At 34.1% G+C, this 12,986-nt stretch overlaps 1 protein-coding gene and 1 long non-coding RNA gene across 2 annotated transcripts in view; one reads left to right on the top strand and one right to left on the bottom strand.

Moving 5' to 3' along the window:
- The window catches only part of LOC129001182 (uncharacterized), a 28,433-nt gene extending 26,794 nt beyond the window's left edge, over nucleotides 1–1,639 (bottom strand). The window contains exon 1 of the long non-coding RNA XR_008491400.1: nucleotides 1,457–1,639. This is a non-coding gene — a long non-coding RNA (uncharacterized LOC129001182). The remainder of the gene's footprint in view (nucleotides 1–1,456) is intronic.
- The window catches only part of LOC129001178 (carboxylic ester hydrolase), a 100,547-nt gene that overhangs the window by 83,350 nt on the left and 4,211 nt on the right, over nucleotides 1–12,986 (top strand). Inside the window, exons 7-9 of the mRNA XM_054428391.1 lie at nucleotides 5,861–5,950; nucleotides 7,820–7,941; nucleotides 10,391–10,562. Of these exons, the coding sequence (XP_054284366.1) occupies nucleotides 5,861–5,950; nucleotides 7,820–7,941; nucleotides 10,391–10,562 (384 nt within the window). The remainder of the gene's footprint in view (nucleotides 1–5,860; nucleotides 5,951–7,819; nucleotides 7,942–10,390; nucleotides 10,563–12,986) is intronic.

The raw sequence follows: 12,986 nt of genomic DNA, 5'->3' as shown, positions 1-12,986 counted from the left end.
CCCCTGGTTTGTGACGTCACGTTTGCCCAGGGGTTAAAATTCCAGGGGGATAAAAATCCGCTATCCCTATCTAGAGAGAACATTTCGTAGGCTTGCAAATGGGTTAGGTCAAAAAAACAAAGTACCGGTATTAAATAAAACTAAAAACAGACTAACTCCGTTAATATTTGAGAGCGCGGAACAATTTTTGCACCATTATTTTCAGCTAAACATCTAAACTTAGTTTCTAGTGATATATAAATCTATATAGAGGTTCCCATGATCACGATCGTCGCAATATACCCGTCTTCCCCTTTCAGTGTTAGTTGCTGCTAGAACTTGGACTTGTCCAAACCACAAATAAACTTAGCCCTTTATGAATAACTCAAAAAACCTGAAGCTAGATATTAATTATAAAACTGTAAGGTAGACATCTCAAAATTATACCATAAGCTAAAATACCAGTGTAAGTTAGACATATTAAATAAGTTAATTACCCTAACCAATAAAGGAAACCAAAAGGAAAATTGTTATAAAGCAAATGTAACGTGCTAATGCGGCACTTTACTAAAGTTCCTACACTCATTCGAAAGAAAATATTGATCGATATATCGATTGTTTCATTCGATGTATCGTTTGGTTAGTCAGGTAACCTAACCTGGGTACAGTTTCTTAACTGGGCTAGATGCTAATATCGATTGAAACTATCAAATTGAAAATATTGATTAATAATCGATATTTTTAAATAGCCTATATTTATTATCAAATTAAACTATCATAACCTAACCTAACCAACCAAACTTGCTGATGGTGAAAAAATCGCATGAAGGTTTACTAATCGAATCGATAGTTTCAATCGATATTAGCATAGGCCTAGTCCAGTTAACAAACTGTACACCCTAACCTAACTAACCAAACGATTATATCAAATGAAAAAATCAAATAATCTATACTGTATTTTCATTTGAATGAGTGTAGGACCTCATGCTAAGTAAAGTGCAGCCCGTGCTAAATTTTGATAGGGGGTTAAACCAACGCAAGGGTACAGTTTCTTAACTGGGCTATGCTAATATCGATTAAAACTATCGAATTGAAAATATTGATTAATAATTGGTATTTTTAAATATATCTATTATAAAATTAAACTATCATAACCTAACCTAACCAACCAAACTTGCTGATGGTGAAAAAATCGCATGAAGGTTTACTAATCGAATCGATAGTTTCAATCGATATTAGCATAGCCCAGTTAAGAAACTGTACCCCAACGCAACACCAATCTATTAGTAGTCAGGCGTAACCAAACTTCGAAGGCATACCATAAACGAGCCCAAACTAAGGTTGAATAGAAAGCTAACTTTTCTATTGTTGAACATCACTGTTGTGTTTGGTAATGAACAAGTGTAGAACGAGAGTTATTAATTCTATATTAGGTACTTGCGTAGATAAAACAGAGTTTAATAACTCATTAACTCACCAGCCATGTGCAATAAGAGTTAACGGCAAGTTAAGGCTTTGTTTCCTTAATTAATTAATTCAATAAAGGCAACAGCACTTTCTATTTCTACACAATTCCCCACACAGACTCAGACACAATCACAATACAATTGAATAATTATTACAATTATTTGCAGCTTGCATTCTTGCATTGCACTATTTGCACTTCCCCAAATCCCCACTCCACTCCACTCCACTTGTTGACTTGACGACTCCATTCAAACAGGACTCGGAACCCCCCGCCACCGCGTCCGGGACAGCGGAATCGAAATCGGAACGGTTTGCACAATTTGTTTTTCAGGATTAATTTTGCCAACGTGTCATTTAGAGGCTTCTAGATTGAAGGTTTAGTAATTGAAAAATTATTTTTGTTCATAAAATAAAATTATAAATGCCTCAAATTCAATTTTATGTTTTTTTATTATGAAATTAAACCGTCATAACCTAACCAAACCAACCAAACGTGCTGACAATGAAAAAATCTAATAAAGGTTTATTAATCGAAAAAATAGTTCTGTTCATAAAATAAAATTATAAATGCCTCAAATCCTATTTTATACTTTTTTTATTATAAAATTAAACTATCATAACCTAGCCAAACTAACCAGACTTGCTAATAATGAAAAATCAAATGAAGGTTTAACAGAAAAAATATTTCTGTTTATAAAATAAAACTATAAATGCTATAACTATAACTCTGCATTTTTGCTTCAATGAGGTATAAGTGGGAAACAACATGCATTATTAACAGGTAATAACAACACTACAATAAATACTTTATGACATAACAAATAACATCTTAACAGTTACTGGACTTGACATGCAATTATCACAATTTTGGGAACACATACATAACACAAACAGACATGTCTGAGAAAACATGCATCAAATAAATAGGCTACTATGTACAGTCACAGTACACTTACAGTACTCTTACAGCTACAGCTTACTGTGATAACAACAACGATAACAATAATAATCTGCCGCGTTTCATTTCGTATGTTCCGTGTTCCGTTCCGATCCGATACCAATTCCACTATCCCGGGCGCGGTGGTGGGGGGTTCCGAGTCCTGTTTGAATGATGTGACGTAATGACTTGGCACTTTTTTTGTTAAATCAGCTAGTTTCATTCGGTAACTATTTAGCATAAGATTTTAAGCATTGATTATACATTTTAAGCATTAATTATAAAATACTTTTCGATTAGTTTAAATAAATCAAAATAATTATTTTAATCCACACTGCATTTTACTACAATTCAATTAGTTATTATTTTATTCAATCACTTATTTTCATAAAAAGATCGACCAAACAAATTAGGCCATAGACTAATATTCCTTCAATAAGATTATATTTACAACGCAATTTGTTTTAGCGAATTTCCCATATAGGGAATAAGCTATTACCGTAGTACTCATGGTAAGACCTGGACGCGGGACCGATTTTTTTTTTCGTTTTGAGGTCACTAGAGGCCAAAAACACCATCCGTTCAAATTCATATATATATATATATATATATATTTATATATTTATATATTTATATATTTATATATATATATATGTGTCCGTTAGCGCGATAACTCGAGCAAAAATGATCCGATTTTGATGAAATTTGGTACAAACGTGTAAACCTACGTTTATTCGAACGAGTTCGCGATCCAGCATGATCGGACCATGGGAACGGGGGTTTACGGGGGCTTTTATGGGGTAAAAATAGGTTTTTCCCATTTTTGACCCAAAAAACATAAAATTTAGCAATTTCTTTCTAAACCATTTTGTAGAGCTTAAAAAAACAAATAATTTAGTATATTGAAGCGTTATTATGCGCCTAATGGTTACGGAGAAAATTCCAAAAAATTTTTAATTTAAAATTCCCATGTTATTCTTATGGAGAATAAGTAAACTGTTGTAATTTGCTTGTTTATGAACATATTTTGATCAAATTTGGAAAATGTTTTTATTTCTTACTAACTACTAACATTTTACAAAAAAAAAAAAAAAAAAACAGTTTTACCCTCCCTGATGCAGCAAACCTAAGTACTTGTTAAACTAATTCTATTTAAATCTATATAATTAATACGCTACATGAAACTTTGTCGGTTGAACTCCTCCGCCATTTCTTAACCGATTTTATCCATTGACGTCTCATTGGAAAGAGCGTGTCGCGTAGATTTGCAAACTGACCTTACATTTTTGAAAAAGTCCCTTGGGCTCTGCCCCAGTGGCTTTGAAAGTTCCCATGTTATCCTTATGAAGAACATAATTGTTTACATTTTGATCAGCTGTATAATTTAACCGCTGTTATTTATTTTTCAATTCAATGAAACACATTGAGTACGTTTATTTACTATATGAGTTTGTTTAAACATAACCCCTAAGACGGATCGTGTTAGTATGGTTGTATCTTAAATTTTTGTATTTATCGTTGTTTTGTGTCGCTATGACGGATCGTGTTAGCATCATTGTAACTTAAATTTGTGCATTTATCGTTGTTTTGTGTAGCTATAATTTGTTTAATTGTTGTTTTTCTTTCTTCTTTTAAATGCCTCCGACGCGACGACAACGAAACATAGACAAGAGGCGTAATCGTGATAACGACCGCAGCTACAGAACAGTGGCGCGTAAAAGGTTTAACTCATCACAGTCAGCACCTGACCCTGGACAATCTCAACTATTAGGTTACAAATGCACCCTAACACTACCCCAAAACGACTTTTCGTTCTCAATTGGCCCTCTATCAATGACCTGTGTTGCCTGTACAGCGAGGTATTTTGAGAAGGAGAAAACCGGCCGGAATGCTTTAGGTTTATCAATAACCATTGACTAAGGAAACAAAAGAAACTTTGTTTCCTTAGTCTGTATGGTCTGAGTTAGCCTACACACTGGTAATCGTTGAGTTGACTCTTTTAAACTCATTGTAAATATGACTGTTATTAGTTTTGAAATAACTCCTGTAATACTTTGCAATTGCTCGAATCCGAGCAACATGTACACTAGTTGGGAATAAATGTTATATTTTTAAGTAGACATTTCAGTGTAAATCCAATCAGTCAAATGGAAATTCGCTTAGTCTGCAGGTTTGCTGCGGCGGGGGTATTTGTTGATTTTTACATTATCTTTAATCATACAGAAAAGTATAATGTATGAAATAGCATTAATTTTTAACAAGCTTTTAATTGGTGATATTTATTTTCAATTTAAATCAATACTTATCTTTTAATCTTAAGATTATCATTTTTTTTACATTTCTTTTATTTCATATTTAAAATGAAATATGGACTTGTAAAATACATCAAATATTAGAATTTTCTGAGAAATTCAATACTTTTAATAGATTTTGAATAACTCAAATAGGAAAAATGTTATTTACAAAAAAACAATAATTTAAATAAAATATTTCAAATATTTGAACAAAAAGTTTTAGAATTTTTAGCCTACTTGTTTTTAAAAACATTTTGTTTTGTAGTCAATTTTATGGAAAATATAAACATGTTCATGAAAATTTCATCAAAATTGTATACTTTTTCTAGAAAAATATGAAAATGTTAGAAATTGGCCTAAAAAGAGGCAAAAATTTAACATATTAGTATTGAAAAACGATAAATTTCATTAAATTATTGAAGTCTTCCTTTTTTGGTTTAGGATTGGTACATTACTATCTACTTATATATATATTTGTTTGGCAGTGATAAACTCAGACACCGCTGAACCGATTGCCACGAAACTTGGTAGGCTACATATGTGTAGAATTTCATGGAATAGGTTTAAACACCATCAATTTCGTGATCCGTCCAATCGGCTCCGCCCCAGTGGCTCTGGAGTTTCCCATGTTAACCTTATGAGAAATTGAATTAATGAATCTTAACAGCTGTTTCAATTAAACAAGTTGGTTCTGTTCTATGATGTTCAATAGCATTAAAGTTATAAGGATTACCAACAGGGTGCAGCACTATTATTTCTTTTACATTTATGACAACAGCTAATTTGCAACCAAAAGGTGAGTGAGCGTAGCGAACGAACTTCAACCTGGAGGCGAGTTAGCGTAGCGAACGAGCTAACCTGAAGGCAAGTGAGCGCAGCGAACGAGCTCCAACCTAAAGGTGAGTGAGCGTAGCGAACGAACTTCAACCAGGACGTGATTGAGCCATGCGAACGAGATCATCTTGAAAATTAAGAAGTTAAACGGGGCAAAGCCCGCAGGTTACAGCTAGTATGTCTCTAAACAGCTTTTAAAAAACTTGAGTTTGCAGGTTTAATTTCCGACATTTTCCCACATCCTCCGGTGTAACCCTGATGATAACTTCCCTAAATATGAGCTAGTTTTGTTTTGTGGACTTTTTGGGTTTGGTTTCCTCAGTAGTTAAATATTGTTGTTTGGTTGCAGGTGGAATTGCCACTCAACTCCTTGGTCAACTGGAAGCTACGGAAGAAGCAGTAGAAAGCCTGATACCTCAGCTCCTCAACATAAACTCAGGTTGCTAAATATGTTTACATTTATATTAACATTGTATTTTGCTAAGCCTTGTGGGGTCAAGGAGCCAAGACTTTTAGCGAATTTCCCATATAGGGAATAAGCTATTACCGTAGTACTCATGGTAAGACCTGGACGCGGGGCCGATTTTTTTTTTCATTTTGAGGTCCCTAGAGGCCAAAAACACCATCCGTTCAAATTCATTCATATATATATATTTATATATATGTGTGTCCGTTAACGCGATAACTCGAGCAAAAATGATCCGATTTTGATGAAATTTGGTACAAACGTGTAAACCTACGTTTATTCGAACAAGTTCGTGATCCAGCATAATCGGACCATGGGAACAGGGGTTTATGGGGGTTTTATGGGGTAAAAATGTGTTTTTCTCATTTTTTACTCTAAAAACAAAAAAATTTGCAATTTCTTTCTAAACCGTTTTGTAGAGCTTAAAAAAAAGAAATAATTTAGTATATTGAAGCGCTGTTGCATACCTAACGGTCACGGAGAAAATTCTAAAATAGTTTAAAGTCCCATGTTATTCTTATGGAGGAAATAAAAATTGTTGTAGTTTACTTGTTTATGGATATATATTGATAAAATTTGGCAAATTTATTTATTTCATCCCATACTATTTACGTATGGTTTAAACAAGTTTTTTTACCTTCCCCGTAGCAGCAAACCTAAGCACTTGTTAAATCTAATGTTATTTAAATAGGGAATAAATATGTCTTATTTATGGAAATATTTGAATAAAAATGTAATCAGACAAGTTGAAATTCGCTTAGTCTGCAGGTTTGCTGCGGCGGGGGGTATTTAGTCTATATGTATTATTTGTGACTATTTAAATTATTTTTTAATATAAGGAACCAGGTTGTATAGAGGGAAATGGTATCATCAATCTTACACATACTTTCTTCCATTAGCTTGTCAACAACCTTTATGATAAAAATATTTACACTATATAAATTCTTTTGGCACATAGGTAAGCGGCGGGAGTAACTTTGATATTTTATAGGGAAAATCACAAAAGTTGCAGTAACTTTTGAAATGTAATCGTTACAGAAATGGGGTTGCACTATTTTGTTCAGAATTATAAGGACCATTACTAATTTTAATCAATTAAATCGTTTTTTAATCAGATTTTCTGTTATTTTTTGGCTTTTTAAGAGAAAATAGTATAAAAGTTACAAAAACTTTTGAGCCGTGATTTTTACTGAAAAGGGATTTGTACCATTTTGTTCAGAATGTAAAGGACTTATAAACATACTAAATTTCTATCAAAATCAATTACCGTAGGCCATTTAAAAAAAATCAATTTTCCGTTATTTTATGGGATTTCATGGAAAAATCACCTTTAAAAATCAAAATAAAAAAAAAAAATATATACACCAGGAGATACCATGGATTAGTGCCTACATACCAAATTCATCAAATTCGGACAACCGGTGTGGTCTAGTTCTGTACACACACACACACACACACAAACATCACTTCCAAAACCACTTTTCTGGGATCGGGGACCCAAAACCGATATATCCATTTAAAATTCATACAAACAAATTTTGACAAAAACAATACTTTCTCCATATACATGTATATAGGGAGAGAAAGTAAACGTCTAACATTGACTTTTAGATTACGGTACCTAGTAATTTCTTTAAATTACCAGAAATCGGGTATTTATTTACTAGTGCTATAAAGAGTATTTTACAGGTCCAAAAACCATAATTACAACTCAACTCATGAATCACAATCTATTTATCTAATCTTATTTTATCTGTTTGGATCCAGCCATGCGTGGGAAAAGACCAGTTTCCCAGCAATACAAAGCATCCACCTAACACATTTGTCAATTACAATTTTCAGGTATCTTTGGCAACACCTCCCTGAATCCCGTTCTAAGTCAACTGTTTTCCAACACTGGCTACCTGAAAGGTATCACCTCCAGTTTAAACAGCTTAGCAAGTACTGTGGATAAAATCATAGAGGTATGAACTTTATTGCGTGTATTCTTAGAAACTAAGGTATTACCAGCTGACCCGTGCGAAGCATTCACCCTGAATCTTTCTAAAATCCCACTTATTGAGGTACAAAACATTACAGTTAATTCTGTGGTAGTAAGTGCATCGTTGATTAAAGTATGGGTCCCCACTTCAGAAATAGATGTGGGTCCACATTTTAGATGGTTAAAAAACCTTTTTACCTTTTACCTAGGTCCTCTTCTCCATAGTCGTTGAGACCAGGGAATCGTCAAAATTCTTGTTTTTTCTTTTTCTTTCTTCTTTGGGTACTGTTATGTATTGTTGTAGTGTGTGTGGTCTTCGAAATATCCATTTAGACTATATAGTAAGGTTTGTTGATTAAGTATTGTTTCAGTTTTTTTATGAAAAGAGTGTTTGAATTTATTGATTTTAGATTGTTTGGCAATGTGTTAAATATTTTAGTTCCTATTATTTTTGGTTAAAAAACCTTTTCAAAATACGAGTAAACGTAAAAAACTTACCATTTTACTGAGTAATAAGTTAAGTTTATAGGACCTATTTGAACTCTATGTATGAAGTAAGAATATGGCCATAAACAATTTTTGATTTGATTGTTTTGTTTTTACACAGACATAGTTTTTACTGAAAAGTGCTTTTCATCACTCCGTAACGAAGGTAACTATTTTCGATAACAGCGGACATCAATGAAAGTGGTCGTTTCCCAAGCTCTAATTTAGGGCGAGGGAAAATCGATTAGCTGATTTTCCCTTGCTCTAAATTTACTTTCCCTCGCTCTCAATTAGTTCTCCATTTATTCTCTATGCCCGCTAGTGTTTTGTTACGGTTTAATTTAATGATTTGAATCAGCTGTATGTATAGTTAAAAGTTGCTTTATTCTTTTATTTTCATGTTTAAACAAAAGTTATTGAGAAATATACGTTGGTTTCTTTTTAAAGATTTTATTTTATATTTTGATGTTCAATCAAATTATTTGAGAAATAAAATATAGTTGTAATATTACTGAGGTCTGCTAATCTGTATTTGTGTATTTTTGCGTCGTCATGAAAAGTATCGTTCATAACTCGTACTGAAAGTTATTATCCAGCACTTGCTCCATTATTCCCGTCCTCGACTTCACCTCGTACGTGAAAATAGCTCTCACATACTCGGCTTCGCCTCGCACGTGAAATTGGGGTCCCCTGTGTTCGGCTTCGCCTCACACAAAAACTTGAGCCCGCCACGGAAAATGCCACTTTCGGTCCTAGTAATGAAATATACTATTGACAAAGCCACAAAAACTGGATGTGTAAAAAAACAGTGTCTGACAAGTGCAATCCTTCCTTTGTTAGCCTCTGTCCATGTGCCTTATTTAAAGTCATGGTAAAGGTAAGTTTTAAGGGACATTTCTTCTTCTTCTTAGTCTGTTTGAAAGGACTACAGCCAACTTCTCTTTGACAGTGTAGGTGCCCAAATAATACATTTTGGATGCTTAGGTTTGTCATTAACATGAGCGTGATAATGGAGTTCTTTTTAGCATTGTTTTATGAAGTAACTAACCTAAAGGGCTTAAGAAAACTCAAATGCATACATCACATCAGAGCATTCTACGCCCCTTGATAAAGAACCGAATCAAAACTGATATAAACGTTTCGTGTTTGTAACAAAAGTAATAAACACAACATAACATCTATTAATTGAAACCTATAGTAAAAAAAAGATAAGAGGTGATATTTGAAGCTGGAATTCTCAAATAAAATTACATATATAGAACGGTTGGTAGGTATGTCAAAATGAAGGCCATGTCGTAAATAAAGAAATATAAAAGCCAAAGGATCCATACGGTATTTAAGTTTGACTTGTTTTTTTTTTTTTTGGACTTCTTTAAAGTGATAACAAATTTCATTTATGAAGTTTAGAAAGCTCAGACTAAGTATGTTGGTCACCATTGATAAAGTAAAAACAATAGCTTTTTTCAAAAAAATTCTCATACCTACTAACGAAAAAAAATTGTATACTTTTATCCAAAATAGATAAAGGTGAGGAGGCCTTAGTCTTCCTTGTGTAACCCATTGAAAAGTTAAGGGGGTGTATCAAAACTTTTGCCTAACCCTTTAAATTGAATAACTTTTTGATTAGGAGTTTAGGTAAAGACACTTATTTGAATATAATAATTTAAACACGTCTTTCAACACTATCTAATATTTTTGCATTTATACTGTAAACATTTACAAGATGGTAAATATATGTAAAAGATGTTACAATACAATGCTGCTCAATTTCGACCAGACACACAGGTTAAGAGTCAGGCCCAATTGTAGACTGTCTCCGATTGTACCTGATGATAAACAGCCATCAAATGTGCGACAATGAAAACTATGGTTAATGTTGTTAGCTGTATAAAACTGATTCATATAGCTTTCAAAACATATATCAGTAAAATTGTTGTAATTTTCAGATGACAACAGACGCTCTTTTCAATCTCCCGGCGTTCCTCTCCTCGCAGTCTTGGTCTAAGAAAGACAAAGTCTACTTGTACAGGTTTGAACATGAATCTCAGACTTCTACTGCAGACGACTTCCTGCAGGACTACCCCTTGACTCAGCAGAAGGAAGACAAACCTGTGCCAGGTATGATGAACAGGGGTTGTTGACAGGGCCGTATTTAGAATCGATGAAGCCCCTAGCCGGTCTCACCAGAGAAGCCCCTCTCTATATTATGATTCTTCGAAAGGTTGGAACTTAAGCTTAGAAATACACGTAGTATTGCTTCAACTCGAAAAATTGGCATTTTTTTCAACAATCTTATCGGCAAAAATACCTAGGAGACTAGCTGATAAAATAATAAGTCTATTATTTTTCAAATAATATTATTAGGGGTCTTAGGTAGGGGCCAGCAATTTTTTGTTTCTTTCGGGTTGAATAAACAATCTTGATCTTCGGGCATCGGATCAAAATCAATCACGGTGAAATCATGAACGTCTCCTATGGCTGTGGAGAAATTGTTTGTGTATTGCCCAAGCGGGGAGACATCATCTTCGTCTCCTCCGATTATGGCGGAATCATGAAAGTGTTTTGTAGCCGTGGAGAAAGAGGTAATATCTTGCGGAAGTGAGGAAACATCATCTTCGTCTCTTTCGATAATGGTGAAAAATCATGAACGACTCCATTGACTGCAGCGAAAACATTAACGACTCCATTGGCCGCGGAGGATATATAACATATTGCGCGAGCGCAGAGACATCATCTTCGTCTCCTTCGATCATGATGAAATCGTGAAGATCTTCTGAGTTTTCGGGGACATGATCTTCAACTCCTCTTGATAAAATCCTGGACATCTTCCACGATTGTGGATGAATAGTGACAACTCTTATGTTGACGGCGAAATAGTGAAGATCTTTTTCGGTGGCGCTGATTTCATCATCGTCTCCCGCAAAACCGATTATTGATGAAATAAATTTATTGAAAAAAAAAAACAATTTGAAGCCCAAGTGAGGCACCCGCACAAACGTGGTGTCCGCCGTTAGGGAAATACGTCCCTGGTTGTTGAGAGTAATAAGAAAAGTTCCTGGCAAATATTTTGTAGCTTGATCATTGGGCTTTTAATAAATGATTCTGGCAAAAGCGCCAGCTAATCTTAGTCATAATAAAAGCCACACAGATCATGCGGTTTCTAACTCATATTTATTCCTGCATTCATATTCAGCTTTAAACTGGGTTTTCCTAGGCACGGAGAGAGAAACGTGGATAGCAGACTCCTCTTGTCTTAGGTAATTTAATGTTACTGTTTTCCTAGAAGCGGAGCGGAAAGCCATGTTAATCGCTTTTCCGCTCTCCGCCATCCTCTTCCGCGTCTAGGAAAAACCAGCTTATATTGTATTTTAAAACATTTTACCAGAACATCGCTATCTTAGCAAGGGATAAAGTAAAATGATTTGAGAAAGGGCAACTTACCTAGAGTTTGGCCTTGTGAGTGGTGGACTATTGAGACACTGTGGGATTTTGAGAATATTTGAGAAGATTGGTTTTCAAATCTACAGGTGTGCAGAGTGGCAATCCCTCTGGGATATTATCTTTCTATATTGCTGCTTAAAATAAGTGGTAAAAGGGATGAGATGAAACAGTGAAATAATCTTGGTCAGTAACAAAGCAAAACAAGTCATCTCACTTAATTTGTATTCACATTTTGGATAAAATACACACCTAGGTGGCCTTCCCTCTCTATTATGATGTGGTCCTAAACCATTCCATTCTTAATTGGTATATTTAAAACCACCCCTCTCAAGAGAATGTTTCTTCATAGTTTGTTGGCATTTTCCCAAGTAAGATAATTATTTTAGATAGTTATCCCACTTTAAAAACACAAATTTGTTACTGAAAACATCTTTTCCTACCACTGCATGGAAATGATCACTGTCAGTACTGTCACACCTGTAAACAGTACGCAAAATAGCTCATTCCACTTCATTCATTCTCTCTCAGGTTCAATCTCAGCCTCAGCTAAAGCTTCGTGCGGCCATGGCCATATACAGCTCTCAAGCGGTGAATTATGGTAATATTGAACTGTTAAGGGAAGGAAAAGTGTTTCAGTTATGTTGTTCAAAATATGTTTTTGAAAAGGATGAATTTCTTTTGGTTGGTATTTATAGATCACCTGCAAGTAGTGTAAGTAGTGTTTTTAAGTCGATCAGGTATTCTATTTGACTATGTGTCATCAAAAAAACAAAAAGGTGGTAATAGTAGGAGATTTTAATATTAATGTTTTAGTAAACAGCAAACAAAGCAAAGATATTGATAATTTGTTAAAAACTCATGGTATGAAATTGTTAGTACATTTTCCAACAAGGGTCACAACTAACTCAGTAACAGCTATTGATAACATTCTAACAAACATTCCAACCCATGACTTAAAGACCACAGGAATGATAACTGAGCTTTCAGATCACAATGGACAAATCTTAGAAATACAAATTTTAAATAAATGTTTAAACAAGGGAAATTTGAAAATTAAATGATATAATATTTCATTGTCATCCATTTCTTGTGAGCTATGTT

Source organism: Macrosteles quadrilineatus, unplaced genomic scaffold, assembly GCF_028750875.1.
Source record: "Macrosteles quadrilineatus isolate MER2022 unplaced genomic scaffold, UCM_ALF_1.0 Scaffold_8__2_contigs__length_117827958, whole genome shotgun sequence".
Lineage (NCBI taxonomy): Eukaryota > Metazoa > Arthropoda > Insecta > Hemiptera > Cicadellidae > Macrosteles > Macrosteles quadrilineatus.
This window is presented reverse-complemented; position numbering and strand designations above follow the sequence as displayed.